This window comes from Mobula birostris, chromosome 11 (genome assembly GCF_030028105.1).
Source record: "Mobula birostris isolate sMobBir1 chromosome 11, sMobBir1.hap1, whole genome shotgun sequence".
In the NCBI taxonomy this organism is placed as follows: domain Eukaryota; kingdom Metazoa; phylum Chordata; class Chondrichthyes; order Myliobatiformes; family Myliobatidae; genus Mobula; species Mobula birostris.
Window position 1 is genome coordinate 48,633,258 of NC_092380.1, and position 25,889 is coordinate 48,659,146.

The window sequence follows — 25,889 nt, forward strand, 5'->3', positions numbered from 1 at the left end:
TCAAGTTCTGTTTAAATGTAATGAGGGTTTCTATCTCTACCAGATAGTGCGCTCCAGACTCGGAATTCTTCTGGCCTTGCACAATAATTGATTGACATCTTGGCTTTCATTACACTTAGCATCGAGTGTAGCTTGTGTGCCTAAATTAGGAAACTCACTGAGACAGATTGAGCCAGGTGACATGACTGAATTGAAATGTCACCAGCAGGCTTGACTTCAGTGCCATATCCCTGACAGTGATTAGCAGGCTGCTTTACTTGCTCCTGATTTTTATATCCATTGACTTCATTCGGAGGGACGTAAACTGGTTTGCCAGCAGATTACCACCCTTTTTTACATGATAGTCCAGAATCAAAATCTTCCTCAGTCTCTCTGGAATCCGGGTTTTGAGCGTGTTTTTCAGACAAGAGGATAAAGTTAATCCCAGTTTAGTGGTTGCTAGTGAGATGACCCTTCCAGTCTTTAGAGCTCAAATGTGCAAAACAAAATTGATAAAAAGGAAGAGAAAGAGCTGAAATCAATAGAATAAATTGAAAAGAGAGGAAACTTATTTTCAAATGATCTAAGTCATGAAAACACCTGGCTGGCAAAGTGACATCTGTAAGAAGAAAAGATGTGTTATATTTAGTTGAGGTGTAAGCTATGAAAACGTTCTGTTTCACTGGACATGGGTAGAGCACTTCCATGGAGAAGTTATCCTTTGGATTCAATAATGTGTGCCCAGGAACAAAAGGATATCAATTCACTTGTTCGCGAAGGTCATGGTTTGTCCTTGTCTCAAAGCTATTCAAGGCAAGAAATTATTAATAGGATGTATAGTGTTCTCAGCTAAAGGCTTTATAAAACATTGATGGCAGGAAGAAGAACCAATCTGATCCCTTTCTATTACACAGCACTCAGCAGAATTGTGAGATTAACTAATACAATGGACCTCTGACCATTCAGGCACCATGGCTTTGCACACTATTAAACATTAATCTTGTCCTGAATGAAAATTTACTATTGTGCAAGTGTGGCAATTGAATTCTGTACTTAAGTTCCCACAAAAGTAATTCTGAACGCACTATAAGCAACTTGCTGGTCAGAGAGTGGAGGCTATTTTCTTATTTAACCCTGTGCCCAAACAACAGAGCATAAACTAACTTACACAGCACAGAAACAGGTCCTTCAGCCCATCAAATGTAGACTGCCCATCAAGTACCCATCTACACTAATCACATTTCATTTCCCCCAGATTTCCACCAACTCCCTCCCAATCCTACTACTTGCCTGCATACCAGCGGCAATTAACTTACCGCCGTAAGCGTTGTTGGGATGCGGGAATAAACCGGAGCATCTGGAGGAAACCTACACCGTCACAGGGAAAATGTGTAATCTCCACACAAACAGCACTGTAAGTTAGTTTCAAACTGGACCTGTGAGGCAGTAGCTCAACTAGAAACACAGATTATTCCTAACAAGGCAAGGGAGAGGGCAGGAAGACCATTCTGTGTGGAAACTCAGGGAAAGTACAATCCTGGAGAGCTTGGAGGAGGTGCCGATGAGTTACCTACCACCCCATCAGCCTCCGCATCCAGTGCATCATCCTCCGTAACTTCCACCATCTCCAAAGGGATGCTACCATTACACATACCCTTTCCATTGGGATCACTTCCACCACGGCTCCATTGTCCATTCCTCCCTCCCAACACATCCCTGCAAGCGGCCCACCTGCCCGTTCACCTCCACTCAGAGCCTCAAGCGGTCCTTCCGGTCAGGCAACACTTCACCTGCGTAGCTGGAGGGGTCGTCTATTGTGTTCGATGCTCTCGATGGGGATGCGGCCTCCTCTACATTGGTGAGACCCCTCATAAATCAGAGGACTGCTTTGTTGAGCACCTCCACACATCTGCTACAAGCGGGACTTCCTGGTGGCCAAACATTTTAATTGCGATTCCCATTCCCGTTCCAACATGGACTGACATGGCCTCCTCTTGTGCCAAGATAAGGTCACCCTCAGGGTGGAGCACCTTATAATCCATCTGGGTAGCCTCCAACCTGATGGCATAAATATTGATTTCCCCTTACGGTAAAAAAAAACACCTCCCCATCTGGCTCTGACCACTCTGACCTTTTACCTCTTCTCACCTGCCTATCACTTCCCTCTAGGTCTCCTCCTCCATCCCTTTCTCCTGTGGTCCACTCTCCTCTCCTATCAGATTCCTATTTCTCTATTCCTTGACCTTTCCCACTCACCCGACTTCACATCACCTTCCTCTTACTCTCCTCCCTCTCCCTCCATCTTTTTATTCTGACATCTTCTCCCTTCCTTCTCAGTCCTGAAGAAGGGTCTCGGCCTGAAACGTTGATTGTTTATTCATTTCCATAGATACCGCCTGACTTGATGAGTTCCCCCAGCATTTTGTGTGTATTGCTTTGGATTTCCAGCGTCTGCAGACTTTTTACTTTATTTTATACCTTATTGTCACCAAACAATTGATACTAGAACGTACAATTACTATTTTGAAGTTTATTATATAGGAAGAGGTTAAGCAGGGTAATTGCTTGGAGCACAGGAGACTGAGGGGTGACCATAAAGAGGTGTATGAAATCATGGACACGGTGAACGCACATTATCTTTTACCTTGGGAAAGGGAACCAGAAACTCAAGGGCAGAAGTTTAAAATAAGAAGGCTAAAATTTAAAAAGAACCTGAGAGGCAACTTCTTCATGTAGAGGATAGTGTGTATATGGAACAAGCTGCTGGAGAAAGTAGTTGATGTAGGTACAAAAACAACATGTAACATCTGAATAAGTTCATGGTCCATGCTGCCTTACACTGTGACTCCATGAGAACTTCCTGGTCCCACTAAAGTTTATATTGTGCACTTGTTCACAACCCTTCCTCTTCATAGTTACGTTTTACTGAGAGGAGTATTTGCTCAGCCTGTGTCATTTGATTAATACATTGGTTCCAGTATATAGTAAGACCACTGTTTGTGTGGATATATGACAGTTCTAATTGGGGAACCCAAGTACTCAGACAGCACAGTTAAATGCTCCTGGGGACACATCAATGACTATGACCTAACCAGAGCTAGGATACTCCTGCACAGCACACAACATGCTACGTATAACCACACTGGTGATTTGAATAATTGGCTAGTATTATTAATAATATGTTTAGTGAAACACGTCAGCTCATTATTCTCATTAGAATCTCATTCCAATTGGAATGTTTCCTCTCCAGAGTTATCACCATCCTAAAAACAGAGCAATCTTAAAGGTCTTCAGTCCGAGACCTGAGAAACATCTGAAGCCACAGACACCTTTGCACCATCAACACAGGTGCTCCACAGGGCTGTGTGCTTTGCCCCCTGCTCTACACCTATGACAGTGTGGCTAAGCACGGCTCCAATGCTACATTCAGGTTTGCTGACGACGCCACTATTGTGGGCCGAAACAGAGGTGGTGATGAATCAGCATACAGGAAGGAGACTGAAAACCTGGCTGAGTGGTGTCAGCAAGACCAAGGAACTGATTGTAGACTTCAGGAGAGGGAAATCAGAGGTGAATGAATCGGTCCTTATCAGAGGTGGAGAGGGTTAGCAACTTAAAATCCTGGGTATTACTATTTCAGAGGATCTGTCCTGGGTCCAGCACACAAGAGCAATTGAGAAGAAAGCACAGCAATGTCTCTACTTCCTTAGGAGTTTGAGGAGATTCAGCAAGACGTCTAAAACTTTGACAAACTTCTATAGATGTGTAGTGGAGAGTATATTGACTGGCATTGTATGGAAACTCCAATGCCTTTGAATGGAAAAACCTAAAACGTAGTGGATTTGTCCCAGTACATCATGGGTAAAGCCCTCCCAACCATTGAGCACATCTACATGAAACAGTGTTGTAGGAAAGCAGCATCCATCATCAGCGACCCCCACCACACAGGTCATGCTCTCTTCTTACTGCTGCCATCAGGTAGAAAGTACAAGAGTCTCAGGACTTGTACCACCAAGAACAGTCACTACCTCTCAGCCATCAGGCTCTTGAATAAAAGGGGATAACTACACTCATCTATTGAGATGTTCCCACAACCTATGATCTCACTTTAAGGATTCCTTATCTTGTTACTTCATGTTCTTGGTATTTATTGCTATTTATTTATATTTGCATTTGTATAGTTTGTTCTCTTCTATGCTCTACTTGATCTTTCAATGATCCTGTTATAGTTACTATTCAATAGATTTGCTGAGTCTGCTCACAAGAAAATTAATCTCAGGGTTGTATATGGTGACATGTTTTAATAATAAAATTTACTTTGAAATACATTTGTATGTAATAAAAATCATGCCGGCTTTGCTGGGAAAAACTAGAATAAAATGGCTTTAGAACCTGCCCTGCTAAATGAGCTGGTGGCCTTCAGCGAGGGGAGAGGTTGCTCCAACTGCTTTCTTACACTCACTACCAAAATTGAGGCAAGACTTTTGAGGGAGAGGAAAACTGGTACTTACCTTGAAATGTGACAGAAGGGAATCTATAGATGCAGAGCATTCAGATTTCCAAAAAGCATATGAGAAGTTGCCATTTAAGAGCACAAGAGATTCTCCCATTGTTGGAAACCTAGAGCAATACACACAATAATACTGCATTCACACAAAGTCCTGATGAGGGGTCTTGGCATGAAACATTGGCTATTTATTCCTCTCCATAGATGCTGCCTGACCTGCTGAGTTTGTCAAGGATTTTGCCTGTGTTGCCACTTAAGAAGCTGGTGCATAAATTGAGAACCTAAGGTCAAAAGTCAAGAGTCAAGTTTATTGTCATGTGCCCTAGTTCATGCATGCACAAGTGCAATGAAAAACTTACTGGCAGCAGCATCTCAGTCACATGGCATTAGCGACACAACATTCCCAAGGTATTGGAGGAAATGTGCTTGCATGCATTGAAACCTCTTCCAAGAGGACCACAACTTTGTTGTAGGGTTTTGAGGCTTGTGTGCCTCAATGACCTGGAGAGCTATGTTGGTTGGAGTCTGGGCTTTATGCTTTGGCTCTTGGTACAGTCATCCATGCCAAACAGGTCAAAAGGTAGAGGCCAGACTAAGAGTGGTCCACCAGTCCTCCAGGTTCAGGGGTTCAGCTCAAAGCTAGCTACCCTGACTGGTCAAATAGAACTGTTATGGAAACAACAATGAAGAATCCTTCTACCTGTGTGTGCAGAGGTATTCCTGAGTCTCCACCTAAAACATGCACGACTGACAGAAGTGAAAACCGGGCTACTGACACAATGAAGGAAGCCCTGAGCACCACCAGAGATAGAGGACCTTCATTGCGGCCCTAGATGCCAGCTGTATAACGGGCAGTAGAATATTGAAAACTGGCTATCACAAAGAAACCAGAGAATTGGAATAAATGTGCCCTTTTCAAGCTGAAGGAATGTAATGAGTGGAGTACCCGAAGGATCGAGTCTTGGCTCTTGATAGTTTACCATTGAGGTGGGAACAAAATATAATGTTTCCAACTTTGCCTCAAATACTAAAAATAGGCAGAAGGGCATGTTGTGATGAGGACACTGTGATTCTGCAATGGCATATACACTGAGTGGCCACTTTATTAGGTACCTGCTCATTAATTGAACAATCATGTGGCAGTAACCCAATGCATAAATGTATGCAGACATGGTCATGGGGTTCAGCAGTTGTTCGGACTAAGTATCAGAAAGTTCAGTAACAGTTATTACCCCTCACCCATCAGGAAGGGAGGACTGAGGCCTCAGGACCTAAAACACCAGGTTCAGGAACAGTTATTACCCCTCAACTATGAGGAGATTTGTACAGGAGACTCAGGTCCCACACCACCAGGTTCAGGAACAGTTATTACCCCCTCAACCATCAGGAAGGAGGTACAGGAGCCTCTGAACCTTTGAAACTATTTAGATCTTCTAAGTGCTTATTTATTGTACTTAATTATGCAGGCTTCCTTCACACAAGTCTCCAGTATGAATTCCAGATTCATTTTGAATGCAAAAGGAAGGATGTAATGGTGAGGCTTTATAAGGCAGTGACAAAGCCTCACTTGGAGTATTGGAGCACTTTGGGGCCCCTTATACTAGAAAGGGGGTGCTGACAATGCAGAGGGTTCAGAGGAGGTTCACGGAAATGATTCCGGTTTGGAAAGGTTTATCATCTTAAGGCTCTGGGCCTGTACTCGCTGGAATTCAGAAGAATGAAGGGGGAGGGTGGTAGGTGGTCTCTCATTGAAACCTATCGAATGTTGAAAGGCCTCGATAGAGTGGGTTTGGGGAGGATGTTTCCTCTGGGTGGGGTGGGAGTCTAAGACCAGAGGACACAACTCATAATAGAGGGATGTCCACTTAGAACAGAGAAGAGGAGGAATTTCTTTGGCCAGGGAGTGGTGAATCTGTGGAACTTGTTGCCACAAGCGGCCGTGGAAGCCAAGTCATTGAAAGGCAGAGATTGATAGATTCTTGATTTGTCAGGGCATTGGGGGCTGAGAGGGGAAATGGATCAGCCATGATGAAATGGTGACCAGACTCGATGGGCCTAATTCTGCTCCTTTATCTTATGGTCTTGTGGTCTAATGCAGAGAAAATGTGATCTAAGTGACATTGACCATGGAATGATTGTTGGTGCCACAGAGGGAGGTTTGAGTATCTCAGAAACGGCTGCTCTCCTGGGATTTTCATGCACAACAGTCTCTGGAGTTCACAGAGAATGATGCGAAAAACAAAAAGCATCCAGTGAGCAGCAGTTCTGTAGGCAAAAATGCCTTGTTCATGAGAGACATCAGAGGAGAATGGCCAGACTGACTCAAGCTGACAGGAAGGTGACAGTAACTCAAATAACCACGTGTTACAACAGTGATGTGCAGAAGAGCATCTCTGAACACATAACATGTTGAACCTTGATGTGAATGGGCTACAGCAGCTGAAAACCATGAACATACACTCAGTGGCCACTTCTTTAGGTACAGGAGCTAACTAATAATGTGGCTACCGAGTGTAGATAGATCAAAAGATTGGACAAAAAAACAGAGAAATGGAGTTAGATGTGGGGAAGTGTGAGGTCATGTTCTTCAGTAAAACTGAATAAATGCTCAGAGGATCAAGGCGTTCTGCTGCATGGATCACAAAAATTTAGCAGACAGGTCTAACAAGTAGTTCAGAAGGCTAATTCATTGACCTTCATTGTGAAGGCATTGGAGTTTTAAAATAGTTTGGCATTGTTAATCATAAACACAAAAAACTCAGAGCAAAACACACAAAGTGCTGGAGGAACCCAGCAGGCCAGACAGCTTCTATGGAAAGGAATCAACAGTCAACGGTTCAGACTGAGACCTTTCGTCAGGACAATGATCATTGATATTGTTAACGATGTATGGGTTGCTGCTGAAGCCGTACCTGGAATACTGCACCTAGTTAACTAAGTAAGGATGAAGTAACATTGGAGGCCGTCCAGAGGGGATACACTAGGCTAACCCATGGGATGAGAGAGCTGTACAGTTGAGAGAGGCTGGGCAGTTCCCCTATTCCTTGGGGGTTAGAAGAGTGAGGAGTGACCTTGTACAATCCTTAAGGGGCCTTGATGGGGTCGATGTCGGGACACTTTACTGGTGGAAGTGTCATGAACAGGGGGTTATAGTTACAAAATAAGGGGACAGTCATTTAAAATTGTGGTGAGTAGGAATTCTTTCTTTCAGAGGATGCTGAGTCTTTGGAATTCTTTGCCCCTAGGGATATATAGTATCTAGGGTACTTACTGTTACGCCAATGGCACTGAAGCAGCAATGAAGGTCCTCCATCTTGTCTGTCCTTGGCCATCATACCATCACACTCAGATACAGAGGATTCTTCATTGCTGCTTCTATAACAATTTGTTTTTGACTAGTCAGGGTTGTTAGCCCTGAGTTGAACCCCAGAACCTGGAGGACTGGCGGACCACTCTTAGTCTGGCCTCTACCATTTGACCTGTTTGGCATGGGACACCTTACCAAGTATTAAAGCACAAGGCCCTGACTCCAGCCAATATAGCTTTCTGGGTCACTGAGGCATGCAAGACTCCAAACCTTATGACAAGGTTGTGGTGCTCTTGGAGGATATCTTGGGCGGAAATAGATGAAGATTTGAAAGATGAAAAAATTCAGTGTTATGGGGAACTGGCAGAAAAGAGGTGTTGAGACCAGCTGAGCTCAATGTTGATCATATTGAATGGTGGGACCTACTTCTTCTCCAGTTTCTTGTGCCCTGATGGGGGACCTCCACCACCTTCCCTCCAACTACTACTGCCCATCTTCCCTATGACTGAAAACTAATTTATTTCCCCTATTTCCAAGTTATGTTGTTGTTTCATATGACAGGTGTTTTTCTCTTCACACTTCTAACTGATTTTTGTCAAGCCACTCCTCCAGCTCGTGGCCACGTCAATAGACCGTGGCAAAGCTGTGGTGAGAGGGCACGTTTGGACCAGGTGGAGGATGTCTTGGGTTGGAGAACCACAGGGGGAAGCTGGAGTGTGTCGGGCACCACTTCGGTGTAGTGTTTGCAGTGTTTTGGCATGTCGACTTCTGAGTCTTTTTGCGCCTGGTAGCTGTAGTAAAGCCTGGGGGAGTGAGGTGGGGTTGTCAATAGATCTCTGCTGGGGACCGCGTTGGTGTGCCAGTATTGTTGCCATTCAGTGTTTTCGGGATTTGAATTGGGAAGATGGAGAGGCATTTTCGATGAGTTTATGAACTAGAATGTTTTTGGGCATTTTTTGGATGCTCTTGTAGAATTTTGCTGAAGTTGCTCTTCTACTGATGTCCAGGGGTGCTATTCCACTTATTGTTGGGAGCGATTGGACAGGTGTGGATTTTAGGGCTCCATATTATTTTCATAGAAGTATGCAGCTATGTATTGATTATGTTTGTGTTAGCACTTCTCTTTTAGGTGTGTATGCAATATTTGTTGACTAAGAAACATAGTGCTAGGCTAGATGTTCGTAGGACTGATTGATTAGCACCCCATTTGGTTCCTGCTATCTTCTTGATCATGGCCATTCTGGATTTTAGATTCTTTGCAACTTCTTGTATGAGGTGTGAGGGATGAAGGATGAAGGACCTCCTACAGAGATGATAAAGGACTGGTAATGTGTTTCCAAGTGATAATGTTCTGTGATTTAGTGGGGGGGATGATACCTGCAGATGTGCTGTTCCCATGGATCTGCAGTCATCAGCTGACCTTATAATGGAGAGTGTGGGTTTGTAGGGTGAGGAACAGCAGTGTATTTTGTCGATGGGACACTCCATAGCCACTGTACTGTGGTGGATGCAGTGCCAATCAAGCAGGTTGCTTTATTTTGGGTGGCATTGAGCTCAAGGGTTGTTGGAGCTGCACTTATTCAGACTAGTTGAGAGCATCCTATTCCATTACCAATTTATATCTTGCAGATTGTGCAAGGAAGTGTCAGAGAAGGAGCAACTTGCCTTAAGTACACAGCCTCCGACCTGCTCTTGAAATCCCAATTGTCTGTGGTCAGTGGTAACCCCCAGGATATTGATGGTGGAAACAGAGTCTCAGCAGTGGTAAATGAATGTGAAGGGTAGGTGGTTAGATTGGCTCTTGTCCGACATGGCCATTGTCTGCCACTTCAGTGTTGTGAATGTTATATATCAGATATCAGCTCAAGCCTGAGTGTTGTCCAGGTCTTGCTGCATGCAGCCAAGGACTGCTTCATTTGCTGAGGAGTTGCAAATAGAGTTGAACTTCGTACATCCATCAGATCACCACTTCAGGCCCTAATGCTGATGGAGATAGTTGGAGTGGAGGACACTGGCCTGAAGAACTCATGCAGTGGGGTCTCGAGGCGGTTTCTGGGTCATGTGACAGGAGAAATGTTTCAAGCTGAAAACATTTTGTCTGAACCACACTTTCACGTGCCCTTGGACATTTGGGAAGTTTGTGAAGTAGTGCTCTTCTTTCCCCATTGACCCCATTGACTTCACCTGTCTGGAAATCTCCTCCCACGATGGAGTTTGCAATAGAATTGTGCATTGACACACAAACATACAGCCTAGTGTAGCTAACTGCACTTAAGGCTGTAGTGCTGGACATACTGGCCTAAGCAAGGCACTGATGCTGGTTGGCATATCCTTCCAGTGGATCTGGAGCACTTTCTGAAGATAGAATTGGTGGTACTTCTCCAGTGCCACAAGGTTTTTTTGTGTGCAGTTGCTGGCCTTTGTTAAGACATCACGGGCAGCCAAACTCTACAAAGCAATTTCTAGAATATAAGGATCTTGTGAATAGTGGCATCAGCGATAGACCTGAATGTCACCTTGCTATCAGTCCAGGAACTCTAACACTTTGACAGTAGCATCATCACCAAATTAGACATAATGTCTGTATACAAAATACACTGCAGACACTTACCGGATACTCTGAAAGGACCTCTCAAGCCTATGACCTCTACATTAGCTACAAAGGGGAGAGTACACCTTCTTGTGTACTAAGCCCCCTGCTTTACTCTCTATATACCCATGACTGTGTCGCCACCCACAGCTCCAATCTGCTAATTAAATTTGCTGACGACACTACACTGATTGGCCTAATCTCAAATAATAATGAGGCAGCCTACGGAGAAAGAAGTCGTCACCCTGACACAGTGGTGTCAAGAGAACAACCTCTCCCTCAATATCGCAAAACAAAGGAGCTGGTTGTGGACTACAGGAGGAATGGAGACAGGCTAGCTCTTATTAACATTAATGGATCTGAGTTTGAGAAGGTGAACAGCTTTAAGTTCCTCGGCATAAATATCACCAAGGATCTCACGTGGTTTGTACATTCCGGCTGTGTGGTATAAAAAGCACAACAGCACCTCTTTCACCTCAGAATATTAAAGAAGTTTGGTATGGGCCCCCAAATCCTTAGAACTTTCTATAGGGGCACAACTGGAAGCATCCTGACTGGCTGCATCATTCCCTGGTATGGGAAATGTACTTTCCTCAATCACAGGATTCTGCAGAGAGTGGTGCAGACAGCCCACTGCATCTGTAGATGTGAACTTCCCACTATTCAGGACATTTACAAAGACAGGTGTGCAAAAAGGACTCAAAGGGTCATTGGGGACCTGAGTCACCCCAACCACAAACTGTTCCAGCTGCTACCATCCGGGAAACGGTACCGCAGCATAAAAGCCAGGACCAACAGGCTCCGGGACAGCTTCTTCCACTAGGCCATCAGATTGGTTAATTCATGCTGACACAACTGGAGTTCTATGTTATATTGACTATCCTATTGTACATATTATTTATTATAAATTGCCATAAATTGCACATTGCACATTTAGATAGAGACGTAATGTAAAGATTTTTACTCCTCATGTTTGTATATGAAGGATGTAAGTATTAAAGCTCTGGAGGATCAGATTGAGAGGCGGGGAGGCTGTAGGGGATGAGTGGTTTAGTCCTCCTATTTCCTTGTGCACTTGTGAATCAAGCAAAGACAGTTCTCTGGGAAGTTGTGATTAGCAAGGAGAGAGCACAGATAAAACACATGAACAAGGCCAGTTTCCTTACAAAGACCTAGAGCAAGATCTGAGGAACAAGCACAAGGTGTCATGGATTTACCTCTGACTCGGGCACCGGTACCTGTCTGACTATATAATCTTCCGAGGCACAGACTAAGGGTCTCTACATCATCCATTCCATGATCGGTCCCAGGACTATTGGACTGTTGATAACTGCTGAAGCTATTCTTTTACTTCTACAAACCTTGTCACAAAACTCTAACTTCAACAGTCACTGGCATGAGAAAAGCAGTGTCGCAGCTTTCAAGGATCTGACACAGGTACCCCCCCCTTAGACACTACCTTACCGAAGACCTCCTCCCATTCAACAGGTGCTGCAGTGTCCATAGTCTATGGGTCACCCTGACATCTACCATAATTGGCAACCATGAATATACTCACGGTTTCCCTACTGGGAAGAACTGAGGATGGGTTTGTGACGAAGATCTAGTTAGCCAGAAACACAGGGTGTTCCCAGATAAGAAACTTTACCACGCCTCAAGGGAAAAGGAACCATTCTACAAAGCAGCTGAAGGCTAGGGTTGAGCAGAAAACCTGTGATACAGAGAATGGATGGTGGATGGAAAGGACACAGGAGACCCAGCAATTTCGTAAGCCAATTCTTCATCCTACTTCTAGGGCCTCCATTAACTCATTATTAAATAGTGTCCTGATTTAAAAATTCTCCCCCCTTCTGCCAATGCACCCACCTCCTCCTCACCTGGTCTCACCTATCACCTGTAGTTTGTACTCCTCCCCCTTCCACTACCTCTCATTCTGGCATCTGCCCCTTTCCTACCCAGTGCCTCATCCCAAAACGACGACTGTCTAATCTTCTCCACAGATGCTGTCTGACCTGCTGAGGTTCTTCCAGTATCTGGTGTTTTGCTCAAGATTTCCAACATCTGCAGTGTGTCAAGGTCCCAGCATCAAAACAAATCATTCACATCGTACACCTTTCTTAATGTTTATATAGTCAAGTGTATGCACCCCTTGGCAATGAATTTCACTAGGTCGGAGCTATAGGGAGAGTCTGAGCAGGTTAGGACTTCATTTCTTAAAAGATAGGAGACTGAGAGCTGACCTTACAAAGCTGTTTAAAAGTCGTGAGTTGATCTTACAGAGCTGTATAAAGTCATGAGTTGTGAACGCATGCAGTAGTTTTCCTAGCGAAGGAGGAACTAAAAAGTAGAGGGGACAGGTGAAAAATTTAAAAGGAACCTCGGGGCAAATTCTTCACACAGAGGGAGGAGTCAGAGAAAGCACCCGAGGAAGGTACAATAATAACATTAAAAAGTCATTTCAATAGGAGCGGTTTAAAGGGATTATGTGCCAAACAGGGGAAAGTGAGACTAGCACGATGATCGGCACGGACGAGTTGGGCCGAGCGGCCTTGCGTCTTAATCTATGCCTCTATGTATTATTTTCTATGAATCTGTTTTAAAAGCGGGAGTTATATGGAACCTTTATCCGTAGGGGATGCACCAAGGTGCTGCTGACAGAGTTGGTCTTGGCTGAGCTCGGTTCTGCAGCGTTGGGAAGGAGACTACATAAATGCAAGCGGTTGTTGTTGGCGTTTCTCCCCAGTGCCTTCTCTTTGGCTGCCGAGGCTCGGAATCCTCGCCCTCGTCCCACAGCAGACACTGCCCCGCTCCCACAGCACTTCCTCTCCCGCCTGCCCACCAGTCGCAGCCTCGGCCGCGCCGCCTGATCGTTTCTGGCAGCGGGATTGCGAGCGGGACCGGATCGGGGTCAGACGACAGCAGCCGGCGACTGAGGATCGCGGCGCCCCCGCCGCGGGACCATGTGGCCGTTCTACCTGCTGGTGGCCTCCGTGGGTGAGTACTCCGAGCCCGTGGACGGGGCGGTGGGGGAGAATGCGCTCTCAGCGGCCAACCCGGCCTCTCCCCTCTACCCTTTCCTTGGCACTGGCCGCAGGAAAGTTTGCAGAGACTCCGGGCCGCGACGGCCTGGGAACCTCCCGGGGACGGGACGGAACGGACAAGGCTGCCCTGTGGCTGGGCCCGGGGGCTACTGCGCGTCCCACAGGACAGTCGATATCACATCTGACAGTAGCTTCTCGCCTCCTGGGTGAACACAAGTGGGCATGACCAGTGTGAGTGGGTGTGTAAAGGTGTGTGTATACCCATCTTCCTCTTCCCGCTCCCTCGACAAGTTCTCCCACCTGCCGGGTTACCCACATTTTGGAGTGCTCCGGGGAGGGGAAGGGGGTTGTGTGCAGGGAGAACTATCATCCAGGAGCCCACAGGATACAGTCGGTGGGATATAGTTGTTCTGCAGGTAGTGTTACCCGAGTCACAAGGGTTTAAGCCACTTTTTATAATTCTGCTTGTATTACTGGTATGATGCACGTTATTTCATGTCCGTACTTTAATTTTGTTTTTATCTTTTATAATTGTTGAATGTTTTTATTGTATATCTCGCCCACACCACAACAAAATCCTAACACGTAAAAAAAAAGCTGTTCCTTGATCCTATGAGAACAAGAGAGTGTAATGTTGAGACATTAATTGTCACAGATACATTGTATGGATTTAGATATGTAAAGGAGAATCAAATCTATAAGTTACCCAGAAAATAGCAGTTAAGTTGCTATTTAAAATCTACCTCTTTAACATTTTTAGTCAATGTATCTTAACATCCGTGTTAAATATTGTCTGGGCATGTTATACAATAACTCTTAATGGTAAACAAATTCATGGAGAATAATACGTGGATCCTAGCAAGGTCTCATGCCAGAGGAATGCAAACTCTTAACTAATAAGAAAGTGAATGGTGTGAATAATGTGGTCAGATGCATCAACTGCATCAATTCTTTCACTGTTGACTCACACTGGTTGGGAGCTTGGACTTGCAAAAAAAAATTGCTTTGAAGCAAAACATATCGAGAATTGGAAAGTTTTAACACGTGGTCAGGAGACTGACAGCTTTTCACAATTTGCATTGTTGAGATTATAAATTCTGGATTTGAATATGGTTTGTGAACAAAATATTTACACCATTTACTTAAGGAATGATATTTGAGTGTTTTTGTAGTGCTCAATACACAGGTTATTTCCTTCTGAAACATTACATCCAAGATTTGACTGACAGCAGATCACAGGACATAACCTCATGATCGTTGCACTTCGCTGTTCATGAAGTCACAACCACTGCACACAGGGCTAACGGATATGTAGAGATTAGTTAAACAGGTGTTAACTAATATCGTGTTCATAACGAGTGATTTATTTATCTTGGGCACCGTGGTAGTGTGGCGGTTAGCACGACCCCATTATGGCTCGGAGGTTCCGGAGTTTGGAGTTAATTCCAGTGCCATCTGTAAGGAGTCTGTACGTCCTGGGTTTTCCCAGGTGCTCCACTTTCCTTCCACAGTCTAAAGACGTATCTGGTAGGTGGTTGGCTATTTTAAGTTGCCTGCGATTAGGTTAGGTGCAGGGGTTCCCAGCCTGGGGTCCATGGATTCCTTGATTCGTCGTGGCTATCCCTCGAGGTCGAGGATGATGGTCCTCATTCTGAAGAAGTGGCCCACAGAGTGAAGACTCCTGTGCGTGTATTTGTTTAACATGTACTTGATGTTGCACTCCAAGAAGCACACGATACTTCACAAATCAACCAACTGATTCCAATGGCATGGAAACCACGACGATTGGAGCTGATGGATTTGTCGCAGCCTTCATCCCCCTTCACAGCCATTGAGTTCGAAGTAACTTCGTCCGCCTGTGCCACCGTTGAGGTCTTGGTTGGATTGTTCTTTGTCAGGGACCTCACCCTTGACCTTACCGCCATGGGTGACCCTACCAGGAGCATAGCTCCAGACGGCATTGCTCTCGGGATCACAGGACCACACAAGCTTCTCCACCACGACAAGGTGACAATCCACGGAGAAGATTCCTTGATTAATGGTATTGGCTCATGGTATAAGATAGGTTGGTAACCACCCCCCCACCTCCCAGGGTTAGGGTGCCAGGGCTTGAGGGCCAGAAGGGCCTTCTCCATGCTGTACAGTGAAATAAATTGACATGGAGAATTATCACATGAAGACAATTCACATGACACGCATCACATGAAGATAAGAATGACGTTATAATGGAATATTGCATGTGGAGAGTTCAAACTCTCTGTAATTTTGAATTGCATGAAGTAGCGGAGGTGCTTTTGAAGTTTAGAGGCAGAGGTGGTGGTCAGGTTACAGAGATCTGAAGTTGAAACAGTGATTAAATATACCTTTGGAAATAATGCAAAACAGGTACAATTAATGTAAGGCTAATAACTTGACCTCTGTTGCTACTTTACAAAATAATTTTGACTCTCTTTGAGGGTTTTGTGAGCCCATTGGATGGATTCTTTATCTGCTATAATTTTGCCCACTTATAAAATTTATCAATGTCCCTTTCATAATAATGTAATTAATTCTGCTGCATTTAACATGTGATCTAACTTAGCATCATCAAGCAGAATTGGATAACTAAAATGCTATGACGAGCATCCTAGTTTGGCAGAAAGACAAGTCGGATTACCACACAGCAGTACCCCCTACATTGGCACCTATATCTGTCAGATCATGTCATTGTCTCAATGGCAAGGATATCTGCATCAACAATGCCAAGTCGGATGCTGAACTGACCATGGTCTCATTCACTCTACCCATCAGCTTAGTCTTTTAAAAAAAAAATCAACAGAAGTTATTGCCTGAAGAAATCAATAAGCTTCGAAGGACTTTGGACAGAGCTCATTAGTAAGTGCTCCAGGGACAACAGGAGCCAGCTCCATGGTACCTGTTCTTCCATAATCCACCATGGCAAGTGAGGACACCCATTGTTTTCCCACTGAGTCACAGCAGGACTGCTGTGATCAGAGCAGCCAGGAGCCGATTGATCATAAGTCTAAGGCATTCTTGAATTTCAAACTGTGCCATACTTAAAGGAAAAGAAACGGGCCTAAGGTACCCTCAGGCTGAGGCCCAATCAGCTTATTTGTTTATTTATTTATTGGATTGCAGGCAATGTTGGTAAAGCGAGGACCCCATGTATTGTTGACCCTTTGAGAAAGTATTGTCCCGGTGAAGGCACTCTCACAGTGCCATTGTTAAATATGAGCCTCCGTTGGTCAGGGTCAACCGTATCTAGCTGTCTAGTTATGCAAGCCAGGGCAGCGCAATATGGAAAGCAGGCTGTTGCCCATGTACCCAGCTCTCCCTCTCCATGCATCTGATGAATCCAAAGGAATGGTGGAGACCAATACAGTTTGGCAGCAGCACCATTACAGCAGTTGCCGGTCAGCGTTGTACTCAATATGGTTCTGCCATAGGCACTCCAACTCCAGATATTTCCCTCTGGGTTTACTCCTGAAGCCCCCATGAGTGGGTATAGCTGCAAGGCAGTGGAGGTTTGAGATCAGCGTTTTCCTTCTAGAGGAGTTGCTAACCACGGCTGATGAGCCTCATTTTGTAGTCAGTGTGCGCAAAAATATTATGTTTTGCAAATTTTTTCCTTTGGCAGATGTATGTGCGCACTGAATGCACACATGGCACAGTTTATGTAGGTTTACAAAATATTTGACATAAAACTGCACAGAATAACAACAAAATAACATACATATTTAAGACACTTTTTTTTTCTCCCTCCTGCCTTTGGCATTTACCCATTCTTTGTAAACTCCATCTAGACTAATAGAACTTCCATCCAATTGATAGCTTTTGATTCTCATTAACATATCCAAATGACATTCACCTAAATGGTTTCTCAGCTTGTTTCTGAGTTGATTCATTAGGCTAAAACGTCGCTCACAGACTGCACTAGACAGAAGAAAGGTTCCCCCAATGTCCATCAACTGTGCAAGGTCGCAAAACTGTTCATTTTGAAGTACAAATGCCACCATTTGAGCAAAGTTTGAAATTGGTTTGGATTTAATTTTTTCTTGCATGGAAAATTTGAAATCATTAAACTGTCTAACTATTACAGTATTTTCAGCTAGAAACTCATGACGTTTTAGACATAAGGCATTAACTTGTTTATCGCCAAAAGTGAAGTCACAATCTGCAAATGCAGAGAAATCAAAAGCTGACCATTCTTGTACCTCAACTTTGATCTCCTCTGGGTTTGATCGCTTCTGCTCTCGCTCATCTGCACTCAACCGTAACATGCGTAGCACTGCTGTAACGAGTAATGACGGGTTCTGTTACCTGAACTTTTGTATACCATCCAAATGGGATTTACTTGCCAAATGAAACTTCAAAAAGTCAAGTTTCCAAATATCATCCCGCTTCTTTCCACTAGCAAATTCTCCAGCAACTTTCACATCATGACAATACAAACAGATAACTCCAGTTTCCGAACCATACATAAATATTTCTCGTAGCTGAACATTCATGACCTCATGAGCTTTCGGTGTAACAGTTTCTACTATTTTGTTAAGCCGTTCAACTTTAAACAAATTTGCAGTTCTTTTGCACTTCACGCCCTTTGCTTCTTTTGAATTCGACATAGTGAATCAATATTTTTTTCCAATAAAAACTTAGCAAGCTATCTACAGGATTTGAAACAGATCTTTGTAAACTTTACGATATGAACACTGTCTGCCAAAGATGGCAGCCGCCGTGATGCAGCTGTACAAACCGGAACAGGATAGGTGAGGTGACATAAATTAGTGATGTGCATTGTGGTATTTGAAAAGCCAACTAACTAGTTAACAGAACTAGTTAGCTAAAGGATTATTTTCAATGAGTATAATTATTAATTACTACATTATTTTAGGTAACTAACCTTTTGTGCACACATTAATTTCCTTTGTGCCTGGGCGAGTTACTACCAGTGCATTTGGTAAGTGGTACACACTCAGCCCTGCTGCACCAGAAGTGGAGGGGATGAATGAATGTCGTGGTGGATGGGGCTGTTAATTGAGTTATCTGCCTTGTATTGGATGGTGGCTTTAGTGCTATACTCTTTCAGGCAAATGGAGGCATGACACTGAGTTGTCCGCTTTGGAACCTGCTTTGACGTTTCAGGAGAAAAGTCACTCGCCAGAGAATACATGGCCACTAATTTCTCTTGTGGGCGCAGTTTTTGAGGCTGGGCCAGTCGATTCATTGATGGGACAATAGTCATGAAATGAATGTCGAGAGGAAGGTGGAGACGGCAATGGCCTGGTACAATATCACTTGTCACTTCCCTGCACATTTTCTAGGATTGATATTACACGGAATAAAACCAAATATTGTGCAGTAATCAATCATCATATGCATTCCTCATACATTAACCTCTTCATTCCGGAATCATCCTCGTGAACCTCCTCTGGATTTTCTCCAATGATAACACATCCTTTCTGAGATATGGGGCCCAAAACTGTTGACAATAGTCCAAGTGCAGCCTGACTAGTGTCTTACAAAGCCTCAGCATTACCTCCTTGCTTTTATGTTCTACTCCCCTTGAAATAAATGCCAACATTGCATTTGCCTTCCTTACCACAGGCTCAACCTGTAAATTAACCAACCTTCTGGGAGTCTTGCACAAAGACTCCTAATTCCTCTGCACCTCTGATGATTGAACCTTCTCCCCATTTAGATAGTAGTCTGTACTATTGTTTCTTTTACCAAAAAGCAGTATCATACATTTGCCAACACTGTATTCCATCTGCCACATTTTTTGCCCATTCTTCCAATTTGTCTAAGTCCAGCTGCAATCGCATTGCTTCCTCAGCACTACCTACCCCTCCACCCATCTTCGTATCATCCCCAAACTTTACCACAAAACCATCAATTCCATTATCTAAGTCACTGACAAACAACATGACAAGCAGTGGTCCCAATACTGACCCCTGAGGAACACTGTAAGCCACCGGCAGCCAACCAGAAAAAGCCCCTTTTATTCCCACTCACTGCCCCTGCCTGTCAGCTATTCCTCTATCCGTGCCATTATCTTTCCTGTAAAGCCATAGGATTTTATTTTGTTAAGCAGTCTTGTGTGTGGCACCTTATCAAATGCCTTCTGAAAATCCAAGTAAATGACATCCACTGCCTCTCCTTTGTCCACCCTGCTTGTTATTTCCTCGAAGAACTCTAACAGATTTGTCAGGCAAGATTTCCCTTTCCAGAAACCATGCTGACTTTGACTTACTTTATCATTAGTCTCCAAGTACCTCGAAACCTCATTCTTAATAATAGACTCCAACAACTTCCCAACCACTGAGGTTGGGCTAATTGGCCTGCAATTTCCTTTCTTTTGCTTTCCTCCCTTCTTAAAGAGTGGAGTGACATTTGCAATCTTCCAGTCCTCCGGGACCATGCCAGAATCAAGTAATTCTTGAAAGATCATGACCAATGCATCCGTTATCTCTTCAGCAACCTCTCTCAGAACTCTAGGATGTCACCCATCTGGTTCAGGTGACTTATCCATCTTAAGACCTTTCAATTTGCCTAGCAATTTTTTCCTTTGTAATAGCAATACCACTCACTCCTGCTCTCTAACACTCACGGACCACTGGCACACTACTAGCGCCTTGCACAAGTGAAGACAGATGCAAAGTAACCATTAAGTCCTTCTGCCATTTCTTAGTCTCCCATTACTACCTCACTAGCATCATTTTCCCTCATCAGCTACGGTTGCCTACCCCTGCCATTTTAGAGCTGCTTCCTCTGTGGGAAGTATCTATCCTGCGACTTGTGAACTATTCCCAAAACCTCAGCCATCTCTGCTCTGCTGTCATCCCTGCTAGTATCCTCCTCCAATCCACCTGGGCAAGCTGCTCTCTCATGCCTCAGTAATTCCCTTTATTCCATTGTGATACAGATACATGTGAGTTATGCTTCTCCTTCTCATATTGCAGAATGAATTCAATCATGTAATGATCACTGCCTCCCAAGGGTTCCTTTGTGTTAAGCTCCCTAATAAGATCTGGGTTATCACACAACACCCAATCTAAGATCGTCTTTCCCTGAGTAGGCTGAAGCACAAGCTGCTCTAAAAAGCTATCTCATAGGCATTCAACAAATTCCCTCCCTTGCAGTCTGACACCAGCCTGATTTTTCCCAGTCCTCTTGCATATTGAAGTCCATCTTTACAATTGTGTCATTACCCTTATTACATGCTCTTTCCAGCTCCCTTTGCAATCTCAACCCCACATCTTGGCTGCTATTTGGAGGCCTAAATATGATTCCTATAATGGTTTTCTCACCCTTGCAGTTTCTTAACTCCACCCACAAAGATTCAACATTCTCTGTCCCTATATCACCTCCTTCTAAAGATGGAATTCCATCTCTTACCAACAGAGCCACACCACCACCGATGCCTTCCCGCCTGTCCTTTCGATACAAAGTATACCCTTTGATGTTAAGCTCCCAGCTATGGCCATAACTCAGTCATACTGACCAATCTCTAATCGTTCCAGGAGTTCGTCCACCTTATTCTGAATTCTACGTGCATTTAAATATAGTACCTTTGGTCCTGCATTCTTCGTCCTTTTGAATTTAACTCTTTGCTCTGTCTGCATTTGTACCCAATTATTGGCTTGTCCTTCCTTTTCATATTACATCATCTACTTGTAAACCTGCTGGCTCATCCTCAGCTCTATCATCCCAGTTCCCATCCCCCTGCCGTATAAGTTTAAACCACTCCCAACAGCTCTAGTAAATCTACCCGCAAGAATATTGGTCCCCCTCAGGTGCAAATGTAACCCGACCCATTTGTACAGGCCCCACTTGCCACAGAAGAGGTCCCAGTTATCCAGAAATCTGAATCCCTGCTCCATGTTCCAGTTTTTCTGCCACTTGGTTCTATTCCTATCCTCACTCTCGTGTGGCTCAGGCACCCATCCTGAGATCACTGCCCCTGAGATCCTGCTTCTCAGCTTCCTTCCTAACTCCCTATATTCTTTTTTCAGGACCTCCTCCCTTTTTCTTCCTTTTTCGCTGCTACCAATACGTGCCACGACTTCTGGCTGCTCACCCTCCCTTTCCAGGATATTGTGGTCACATGAATCATGGAGTGAATTAGATTGGCAGGGCCCACCTGCTCAGGACTTTTGGATGAAAATGTTTGCTTTAGCCTTTCATTACTCACAGGTGACCTCTGCCTGCATTGAGGAAAGGGATGTCTTTGTATGCTCTTTTTGGGATCAGTTGTTTACTTATCCACCATAATTCACGATTAAATCTAGCATGACTGGCAGACTTTAATCTGATCCATTTGTAGTGAACTCACTGAGCTCCAAATGCTCTCTCTTGAGTGCTCTCGTTTCTCTTCCACTTCTCAGAGACTTGTAGGGTGGTAGGTGCAATGGACCGCTGAGGAGAGTTGATGGGAATACAGGGTCAATACAACAGGGTTAGAGTAGGATTAATTTAAATTGGTGCTGGAGAGTGAGTGAGCTGAAAGGCCTGTTCCCATTAATGTTCGGCACAGCTTTGTGGGCCGAAAGGCCTGTATTGTGCTGTATGTTTTCTATGTTTCTATTAACTCCGTGACTTTTGTCTGGTATTGCAGCTTTAGTGGGTTGGCAACTCATTTTTATTGATCCCTTATTCTGCTCCTGAAATCCTAGTGATATGAGGCTTGATGGTAGAGTAAAGGATATCTCCAGCCACGAGATTGGCTGGTCTATGCTTCTGCTGTTGCTGATGGTCCGCACTGCCTCATGAATGCCTAGCTCTGAGCTGTCTAATCTGTTTGGAGCCTGTCCCACTGCGCACAATTACAATGCCTCGTAATACAATGGGTGAGGGGGAATTCAAAATGGCTGTTTTGTCTTCCCACCAGTCACAACCAGTGCTATCATGGGCAGGTGAACCTGTCTCTGCTGAGGAGGAGGGTAACTGTGCTTATCTCTGATGACGGTTCTTTGGCTACTTGCTCCTGACCCAGTCTGGCAGCCATATCCTGCAGAACTCAACCAGATCACGCTTTGTGATGGACATTGGTCACCATCCCAGGTCCAGTCCTCTCCCTTGTTACTCTCAGCACTTCTTCCAAGTGTTGCTCAAGATGGAGGAGAACGAGGGACAAAAGTAGGCAGTAATCAGGAGTAGATTTCTTCAGCCATGTTTGTCCTGATGCTATGAGATTGCGCAAAGTCTTGAGCCAATTTTGGTGACTCCCAGGACTATTCCTTCCAACCTGTGCACCGCTGTGATGTCCCGTATGGCACCAGTAATGTCTGGAAGGCATGAATCTCTGAGGATGGTTCTTTCGGGCTGTGGCTTGACCAGTTTGTGGAGGAATCTCTCATTTTAGACACCAGTCCCCCAATAATTGTGAAGGTGACATTGAATTGCTAGTGAAGCTGAGGGTAACCTTGCTGTGTGGGAATTGTGCACCTAATTCAATACCAGGTGGTCTGTCTGGTTTTATACTTACTTTACAACGCAGCAGGTTATGTTACAGGCTGTATGGTTTCCTAGCCTGTTCCAGAGGGAAATTAAGAGTCCATTTTAATTGGTGGGTATGGAGTCACAAATAAACAAGACTGGGTAAGGTGGACAGATTCCCTTCCCCAAAGGACATTACAGAATCAGATCCAGTAGTTTTATATTCTATATACTACATGGAAACCAGGTTATTTATTTGTACACCATATAATTAGTTAAAATTGCATATTCTTTCATGGCTGGGTTATATATTCTACTCTGTTTTCATTATTTTTAATACTGTATTGGAGCTGGGTTTTTAATATGGTAAATATATTATGTACTGTACTGTTTTGGGTTGAGCACAATGTCTGAGCTTATGGTATTTATTGCATGGAACTGGGTGGTAGAACGGTATATGTTGGCTAGATTAATTAGCACAGTTTTGTCGATGTCCATTTTATACTCTGTAGTAGCTATGTTAATAAACACAGTTTACAGAAGCTGTCTTAATTTACACATGAGAATTGTTCAATTATTTAATCCAATGTCTTGTGGTTGTATTATAAATGGTGTACTGACAAGTTTTATATGATATAATGCATTGTAATAAGGGCATTGTATAATGACTGAAGTGTATTTTGTAGATGCTGACTGGATTAATTGATGCTGTACTGTGTTATATAATGTACTGTGGCTGGGCAATTAAGCACAGCATAGACCTTGATTTTAAAAAAAGACTCCATAAAGAGGCTGTGTTACATTAGACACTTTTCTCTGTATCGTGTTTGGTTTAAGCAGCATCCGGCTGGTGTGTTTATACACGAGAGTGGATGGGTTAGAAAACATAGCTGGGTTACTTGGCATACTTTATGGAAGATGGATTATTTTCTATTCTGTATAGTGGCTGAGTTTATTAACTCTACATTATAGCTAACATTTCCTATTGTGTCTGGATTATTTTGTACAGTACAAAAGCTAGATTATTTTATTTCAGATGTTTAGAAATTTTGATTACTAGTCATAATTTATAGAACTGGATTTTACATATATACATGATTGGATTAATTGATCTTCCTGTCTATGGCTGGTTTATTTTGCACTCTGTAAAATATCGTTTATTTAGTTACTGTATTTATTTGGCCATTTTGTACACTACATAGGGGCTTGATTAATATACTGATGATTAAATAATATTCTGGTTTAATTTGCAGGGTATTTTATGGCTAAGTTCTTTATAATAGAGTGTATAATGCTTGTTTTGAGCATGTGATAACCGGCTTTAACATACTTTTTCAAGAGTGAATTATTATGCATATTAATGGATGGGTTAATTACTAAATTGCACACTATATAATGAGTTATTTTATGTGCAGTACTGTGCAAAACTTTATAAACCGTGCTGTATATTGATTAAAATAGGAAGCTGGTTGGGAAACAGAAATAAGAGTATTTGGCTCAGTAGTATGAGTGTTATTTGATAATTGGGAAGACAAAGTACAATACTGTGCAAAAAATCTTAGGCACCATTGATTTTTTTAAATATAAATTTTGCTCTTGATGCTTTTTTAAAATTATTTCTGCATTACTTTGTCAGTAGAAAAGAGCAAATTTTAGATTTCCAAACATTCACTTTCTAAAAATTTAAATGTTCCAGGGAAATGTTTTTATTTCATTAAAGAAAGTGACATATTAAGTCATTGGATTCCCAGCATTTGCCAACTTTCTCATATTTGTGATTTGCTGCTCCACTGCGACGTCTCTTCGAGGGATGTCTACCCTGTAGAAGTTTAACTCTTCTCCTGAAGAAGGTGTTTGGCCCAAAACACCGATTCCTTATTCATTTCCATAGATTCTGCCTCACCTGTTGAGTTCCTCCAGGTGTGTTGCTTTGGATTTTCAGCATTTGCAGACTTTCTTATGTTAGTATTAAATAATAGAGCATTTTTTCAAATAAAAACTTGATTACTTTGTAGTTATGTAGCCCAGGCCATGATTAAACAAAGATTAACAACTGGTGCTATTGATCAATGACATAATGGGATGAATGATTAACTGAAACAGAAGCAGGTGTAGAAGGAAACTGGGTGAAGGACAACCCAATTAAAAGATGAGGCTGTTGCAGACACTCTTCCAGTCATCAGTTCTTATACCGTGGCAAGGGTAGACATAGCAACAAGACACAAAGAGGTTGTCCTGCATTGGCAAGGTCTTCCCCAAGCAGAAATTTGGGGGCAGACAGGAGTTTCGATAAGTGCTTTCCAAGCTCTTCTGAAGAAGCACAAAGTGCAAAGCTGAAGACCAGAAATGCAGTGGTTGGCTACGGAAACTGTAGACGAGAGGTACATCAAACTGACTTCCCTTCTGAATCAGAAGAAGTCCAGCACTGCGGTTATCTCTGAACTCCCTGAAACCACTGGAACCCAAGTACACCCCTCTACAGTCTGAGTAGTCTTGTCAGAAGTGATTTTCATGAAAGAGTTTCTGCCAAAAAGCCATTCCTCCAAAGTGGAAACAAAGCAAAGAGACTCGCCAACACACAAAAACACAAGGGAACAATGACAGCAAGTGCTCTGGACTGACAAGTTAAACTTAGAAATTTTTGGCTCAAGCAGGAGGCAGTTAGTCCGTAGAAAAGCTGAAGAGCGCTACGTGGATAAGTGTCTGCAGCCAACAGTGAAATATAGTGGAAGTTCCACTCAGGTTTGGGATTGCATTTCTGCAAATGGAGTTGATGATCTGGTCAGAATTAATGGAATCCCCAATGGTGAGAAGTACATCACGCAATACCGTCAGGGAGGCATCTGATCAGTCACAACTTCATTCTGCAGCAGGACACTGACCCCAAACACACAGCCAAAGTCATAAAAAGCTATCTTCAGGGAAGAGAAGAACAAGGAGTCCCACAACAAATGGTATGGTCTCCATAGAGCCCTGATCTCAACATCAGTGGGGCTGTCTGGAATTGCCTAGACAGACAGGAACAACTGA

The 25,889-nt window shown here is 43.5% G+C and overlaps 1 protein-coding gene across 4 annotated transcripts in view; it reads left to right on the top strand.

The window, feature by feature from the left end:
* Positions 1–12,856: 12,856 nt before the first annotated feature.
* Positions 12,857–25,889, top strand: part of ldlrad3 (low density lipoprotein receptor class A domain containing 3) — a 143,445-nt gene continuing 130,412 nt past the window's right edge. For all 4 annotated transcript variants that reach the window (XM_072272199.1, XM_072272200.1, XM_072272201.1 and 1 more), the window contains exon 1: positions 12,857–13,377. In XM_072272199.1, the coding sequence (XP_072128300.1) occupies positions 13,344–13,377 (34 nt within the window). In that variant the 5' untranslated portion in view covers positions 12,857–13,343. The remainder of the gene's footprint in view (positions 13,378–25,889) is intronic.